The sequence below is a fragment of the Cucurbita moschata genome, unplaced genomic scaffold (genome assembly GCF_002738365.1).
Source record: "Cucurbita moschata cultivar Rifu unplaced genomic scaffold, Cmos_1.0 Cmo_Scf00006, whole genome shotgun sequence".
Lineage (NCBI taxonomy): Eukaryota > Viridiplantae > Streptophyta > Magnoliopsida > Cucurbitales > Cucurbitaceae > Cucurbita > Cucurbita moschata.
This window is the reverse complement of record NW_019268522.1, coordinates 2,948,661-2,955,738: the sequence shown is the minus strand read 5'-3', so window position 1 is coordinate 2,955,738 and position 7,078 is coordinate 2,948,661. Positions and strand designations below refer to the sequence as shown.

General features: G+C 34.0%; 1 protein-coding gene across 5 annotated transcripts in view; it reads right to left on the bottom strand.

Moving 5' to 3' along the window:
* Nucleotides 1-6,966, bottom strand: part of LOC111444179 (beta-hexosaminidase 3-like) — a 12,174-nt gene extending 5,208 nt beyond the window's left edge. For 4 of the 5 annotated variants that reach the window (XM_023082174.1, XM_023082173.1, XM_023082171.1 and 1 more), the window contains exons 1-10: nt 6,417-6,966; nt 5,993-6,073; nt 4,868-4,903; nt 4,655-4,766; nt 3,975-4,045; nt 2,499-2,629; nt 2,351-2,416; nt 2,148-2,248; nt 1,454-1,513; nt 957-990 (exon numbers count right to left, since the gene is read on the bottom strand). In XM_023082174.1, coding sequence (XP_022937942.1) covers nt 957-990; nt 1,454-1,513; nt 2,148-2,248; nt 2,351-2,416; nt 2,499-2,629; nt 3,975-4,045; nt 4,655-4,766; nt 4,868-4,903; nt 5,993-6,073; nt 6,417-6,767 — 1,043 coding nt within the window. In that variant the 5' untranslated portion in view covers nt 6,768-6,966. The remainder of the gene's footprint in view (nt 1-956; nt 991-1,453; nt 1,514-2,147; nt 2,249-2,350; nt 2,417-2,498; nt 2,630-3,974; nt 4,046-4,654; nt 4,767-4,867; nt 4,904-5,992; nt 6,074-6,416) is intronic. The other variant, XM_023082170.1, reaches the window with a different exon arrangement.
* Nucleotides 6,967-7,078: the final 112 nt, after the last annotated feature.

Sequence of the window (7,078 nt, the reverse complement as noted above, 5' to 3'; positions counted from 1 at the left end):
AGGGATTGTTTCCCCAAAAAAAAAAAAAAAAAAAAAATTATGCATACAGAGTAAATGAAAATATAAATGATCGTTAAGTTCAGAAAAATCGGCCATAGACTGTAGACGATAATGGAGATAGGGATAACCAACTAGAAATATAGAAGCACAGCTATCCAGGATAGCATTAGATTCTCACTTCCTATCCTTGAGAACTCTCTAAACTCTCCCTTTCCATCCGGACCTGTACCTGATTCCTAGCTCTGGAGCTAAAATCAGGATTACAAGCAGTTCTCATTGTATTTGATCCTTCAATTATAATATCGAACATGGGCAGTGTCCAACACATAAAGATCGTGAGTTGATACTATTTGAAGAAATATGGCACGACTTTATACATATAAGATAGAAAAGATGTTATAACTTATAATACAGCTTGATGACCCTTACTATGGAAGATCCCTAGACAGCATAATGCTCAATGAATGCAACTTCCAGATATATTTTTTTTATGTAGCATTGATAACTATGGAGGTCGAAACTAAGATCTTCACACATTGGCTGATCCCACGTGAATATCTCCTAGATGAAATCATAAACCCTACATTTTTATGCATCTTTCAACTGACCACACTTATTTAACATTATCTTAAAAATCTACATATAAGAATAAAATTAAAAAGAAACAATCTCAACTACACATTGATTCTTGAAAATCAAATTTTGAAAGGACCAAAGTCAAAATCAAACACACAAGTCCCCATTCTTTTGTTAACCGACTTAGAATAGAATTCATTTCTTGCCAGAAGAACAAATAAAAGTAACAGTAAATTTTCATTCTTCGTTTATAAAAGACAAGGGAAAAATTCAATAAAATTATTTGTTTAAAGAAATAGAGAACAGGAGAACATTGGACCCTGAGTATAATTTATTTTACTCAATAGACAACTGGAGTCGACAAGGTCTTAGATTATTACCAATTTCTTATATGAGGAGTCGATCTCCAGCAAGCTGCAAGTAAAATTGAGAGGGACATGTTATTATGTAGATGATCAAGGTTTATGAAAATGGATGCATAATGAAAGCAGAAGAATTGTGATGTCCACGTTGGTTGGGGAGGAGAACAAAACACCATTTACAAGGGTGTGGAAACTTTCCCCTAGCAGACGCGTTTTAAAGCTTTGGGGGAAAGCCCGAAAGGGAAAGCCCAAAGAGGACAATATCTGCTAGCGGTGGATTTGGGTCGTGCAAGTTAATAAAATGGTTTATTTTCAAGATACTTGAAGAAAAATTGACATAGAGAGCTTTGCGGGAAGAATAAAATGAATGAATGTTTCTCATAACAAATAAAAAGATTCTCAATCATTTTCTCAACTGATCTAAGTAAACTTCAAAGATGAAATATGACATGGAGTTGATTGTATTTTGGAAGCTTTTAAAGTCAACCAAAGTGCAACCCAATTGTTCAACTTACTTGTGTCAACTTCATCGCCTCCCAAGTGAACAAATCTGTACTTAAAGATCTTGCTGAAATCTGAAACACAAGAACCGTGGTATGATAACTTTATCTCCTAAAATGAAGATAGTTTAACTAGATGCTTGGTCCAAACCTGTAGGTTTTTCAAATTGATTCAAGAATCAAAAGGATATTTGTAACACGTCCTCACCTTTAATCTATAATCTATCTTATCTTCTCTTAATAGAAACCATCTCATAGAAACAAATCCTCACATTTCACGGAGTCATAGTTGTAACACGTCCTCGCATCTCACAAATTCATGTATATAAAAGAACTCCGGTTGATGATTATAAGCTAAAACCTTTAAATATTCTATTCTTGCCAACAAACTAGAGAACGTTTGTTAATGCATTTATTTTCTAAAATTTCAACAACAAAAAAAAAAGAAAAAAAAAAGAGTTTCTAATTGACTGATTAAAGTTTCATTGTAAGAGTTTAATTTTTCTCTTTAAAACTCAATTTATAGAAAATCATCGAAATTGAGAAAAACTATTATCAAAATCTCTCTTCGCACTGATTTTGTGAAAGCCCTAATTTTTAATTCTGTTGAGCATTTGAATGTAATTTTTTTTTTTTTTCCTTTACAAGCATTTATAATATTTTTATGGAAAGAACAAGAGAGTTTGTGAGGAAAGTGTGATATTATTACCTGATAGTACTCCATCTATTACTTTAAAAGTAAACTCGTTACTGACATCAAGTGGCTGCTTACAATCCTTTGACGGCCACAAAGCAGGATAGCCAACTCCCCTGAGAAATAAAACCTTGAGCTCCTCACACAAGTTAACAATATGAATAGAATAGAAGAGGAGAGAAGGTCGACGACAAGTTCAATACTATTGTAGTAATCACCATGACAAAGCGTGTCCGGGAATATCAACTTCGGCTAGTACACTGACTCCACGTCGTTGAGCGTATCTACAAAACTTAGAAAGAAAATTAAAATGGAAACTAATTCTTAGTTAGCAACTTAACACATCCAAAATAAAAGGATGCTCACCTCACAATTTCTTCAGCATCCGCAGTTGTATACCGTTCTTGTTTAGAATAAGCACCAAGCCAAAGGTTTGGGAATGAAGGTATCTCCAATGGAAAAGATTGTGTATCGACAATGTGCCAGTGCAACACGTTCTGCATAAAAGGGGTTAAAGTTGATGGTTGTAAGCAATGATGAGAAGTGCAGCAAATGCACGTATTCTAGATCAGTTATTATTTACGTATCAATATGGTCTGTCAATATCTAACTAATTTTTTTTCTTCTCCCCTCCATCCACGCTGTACAAATTTCAGCTAAATTATCAAGCTCACTTAAAGCATCAATGCACCTGTCTTGTTATCTTGTAATATCACTAGGATTAGTTATGGATGGAAGAGGCAAAAGATGGTGAAAGGGACGACAACAGTGATGAAAAGTAAATGAATGATTTAAATTTTAAAATGACCAACCGCTTCAACATATGATTTTCATCTAGGTAATACAACATTTGTATCTTGTTCGTTCTTATGAGTGAAATTTGGACTTAATCAAATAAGATAAAAACAAAATGAAAAAAGACCATATGAGAAAACATGCCCAAGGACCCAAACTCAGATAAACTTTTCAAATCCAATTCCACATAAAAGGGAAAACATTTGAATCCTTATCTTAAAGTAATATTGAAAAGGTCAAACATACTATAAAAATGAAATATGACTTAAAAGAAAGGAAGTTCAACTTCAGCTTTAGCTTCATTCTTTAAACTATAGCTAGCCACACTTTTCTTCCTCTCTGACTTGAGCGTTGGAGCTCGTGTGGCATTTGTCGCAGTGCCTAGGTATTTTTGGCTTACAAGTTATATCTTCTCCTCAAAATACAAATTTATCATTGAGGAACATGAAGGTCAAGGCAAGATTTTGACAACAATAGCTTCCGTTGTTTGTGGGAAATGAGAGTGCTTTATCTTGCACACCAAAATGAGAAAAATCTTGCCGAAGGGAAAAGAATAAGAGGCTAAGAGACAGAGGAACCCAAGAGAAACCCAAGAGAACATGCAGGCCCAGAGTAACCTTTTCAAATCAAATTCCTATATAGAAGGAAACCCCTTTGAATCTTATAAATGAATATTGAAAACCTAGGTGAAACATCCTATAACTTAAAGTAAAGGAATTCAAACTTCAACTTCATTCTCTAAATTACAGCTTGCTACACTTTTCTTTCACTCACTCTTTGGCTTAAGCATCGATGCTCGTGTGGCAAGCCTCATGAGATTTTTCCTAGTCAGATTTAGGCAACATCTACAGTAATTTTCTTGGAGGCATTTTTATTGAATAACATTAAATCCTTTTCTTATTTTTAACTAAAAAGATAATCACATTTTACGTGTTCTACTGGTAAGAATAGTTGGAAACTGAAAATAGTCAACACTTATACAAACCAAGTGAGCATTGCCTGCAAAATAATATCACACAATAACAAAAAACATAATGAATTCTATACCAGCTTTGCATATGCCATAGAATCAATCACTTTCTTTATGACTCGCAATGGCTGATAATGTCGAGAAGTATCTGCGTGAAGATCATTTACAGGTCAGATAACAAAAGCATTCATCGACCCAATCCAAGTTTCATCCAATAAATCATACATAAATATATAGAATTTCGCTTCTTCCCTCTAATTGAATGGTATAGAACATAGGCTATTATCTGAAACTTCACTGCAATTATTTAAATCATGCATAGTCCTTCCATAAAATTCAACATACCATTTAGGGTAAAGAAACAACTTCCACCATAAACTGCTTATTTAAATCAATAAATATTACATAAAATAACTAAATATATAAATAAATGCTAGAAAACGTTGAACCCAAATTAGATCTTCTTGCGGCAGTATAGGCAGGCATTCATTAAGCAAAAGTATATTATATTTTGAAATATCAACCAAAGAAAGAAACGATATAAGTCACTGAAGAAATAAATAAACTATAGTATAAAAAAAATAAAAAGGAATGAAGAAATAAATAAACTATAGTATAAAAAGAATAAAAAGGAAATGAAACAGGCCAGAGAGCACCGCGAGAAATTCTAACAGAGAGAAAAGAAGCCAGCATGCATTTTACATCATGTCACGTTCTTGCTCAAAACTTGATATGGAAAAACTCAGAAGCATCTCACCAATTAAAAGTCCTCGATAGGAGAACCTTGGCTGATCAATAATATTCCATGGTACGCTCCGAACTTCAATTGCCCTTGATTCAAAATTGAAAGAGCATAACTGACTGAAGGTCTGCAGAATTTCACAGTAAAAAGACATATTTTCAGTATTGTATATATTCCCTTAGGCACCAAGAGTTATAACCTTCAGATTTATAAGTCTCAGCATGTAACCTGAAGACCATGCAAAGCCCCATAAACTGTACGCGCCTGCATAGTTTGAGAAAGAACTCAACTGTTAGGGGACATAGCTACAAGAATAAATTAGGCAAACCATTAATAATAAAATACGCAGATAATTAGAGTTTATCCAGCAAAATATATTCAAGTGAAGAATATTGGACGTTTATGAAGATGACCAGATATTTAAATTTCTTTCATTTTCGCTACTGCCTTTCAATTTTCAGATGGTACCATCTAGTTTTGGCAAACTCAAGATACAAGAACTTGATGAAGATTGGAGTTTTCAGCCTCAGCCACCAGACCAAATATATAAAAACACGGTGTCCGTGCAGTCTGACTGTCGTGCTTTCGAAGATTGAATACTATGAACAAAGTTATCTTCAAAAGTTGAACTAACCATGCCAGTTTATGGAAAAACTTGATTAAACAAAACAACTTAAGTCCACATAATAAATTATATTATGAATCCAAATTTATATCCAAAAAGTAAAATAGAAAATCATTCATAACTACATATACTTTAAGACTATAAGATTTTGTAACTAGTATTATTGTTACAATCGATGCAATTTTAGATTTTAGAAAGAAAATCCAAATATAGCTGAAGTTTCATTCTATTCAAGAACACAATTTTAGAACACAAACTAAAGAACAACAAATACTCGTGATAAAAGAAACAAGATTAAGTCAAAATATTTACAACACAAGTCCTTTGAATCAAAATGCACAAGCCAACCTAAAACTTAACAACTTTTTTCCACATTGATGGACCTCTCTTATTTATTTATTTATTTTTCCACATTTTTCATCAAAAAAGAATATGGAAATTTCCATTTCTTGAACTGATTGATGGGTGAAAGCCATATGTGCCATATGTGAATTAAAGAAATTATTGGTAGCATCATATTCCAGATTCAAAAGAATACCGTACTGGGTCTAGTTGAGTATGTTCGATTTTTGTAATGGAATAGAGTACTATACGTTTCCAGGAATCACAGAATCCATATGAAAATCAGGACTTCTCTCTGATGACTTTTAAACAACTGAAACTAAAAGGAAAAACTGATCGACTAATTATCAAGTAAAGCGAGTAGCTAAAAGTTTGGTTTCACCCACCTGAAGATATGCATAGGCAGGCTTTCCAGGTGCAGGTGCTGGGACTGATAATCTGTACGATTCATCTACACCATATTGTAACTGCACCATCCACATGGAAATTTCGGAGAAGTCAAACAATAATCAATGGCGAATAATTTTCATTCCAGAAGCAAACGTCCAGAATCAAGAAAACCGGAACTAAGAAAACAACCATAATCGTATGAAAGTGAAAAGTATGTTAAAATTTTCAAATGCATTATAATATCCTCTTCGATCAAGGCAAGAAACATGAATTGAACTTGAACCGAAACTCCAAATGCATTTTCCACAAACTGAGAAACAATGAAAATGTAAAACAGGCTTAAAACTTCAATATCAACAACTACGCAGAACATAGACAGATCAAAAACAGAATCAACAAAATCAACAAAATCATACATGCCTCTTCGGAAGGCGAGGAGACAATAATATGGATTCCAAGAAGCAGAGCAGAGGAGTCCAAACGAGATAGATTAGCATCAACAACATGACCAACACAAACCACATCAAGCAACCTCAAGAATCCCTCCTTAAGTATCCCAGAAGCATCAGTGAAGTTGGAGCCATCAGTGTTGAGGCGAAAATCCTTCGTATTCACAACATACAACCGACGTTGCCCGCCATGAGTGACCGACGCCGGCAACGGCCATATCCGCACACCTCCGGCAATATCACTGCTCCGGGAAGCGGCGGAGGTGAGTATAAAGTTAAAAAAGAGCGGCAGAAGTAGAATGGAAGAGGAGTGAAGTGCCATTGGGCAAAAACAACAATGGAGAATCAATGCAAGTGAAATGCGGTTGGAAATGTGGATACTCCAATGCTCGGAAATGTGATTATATGAGTGAAAAAGGAAGAAATTCAGGCGCTGATTGCAGAGAAGCCATAGCAGGAAGTAAAGAAGATGATCAAATGAAGAAGAAGACAACGAGGAATATGGAACACCAAAATGGAAGTCGCTTTCGGGTATGTGTTCGTTTCTTGTTGCTTTCACGTGATATGATAAATAATTAATAATTTATATATATATATATATATATATATATATTTTTTTTTTTTTTTTTTTTA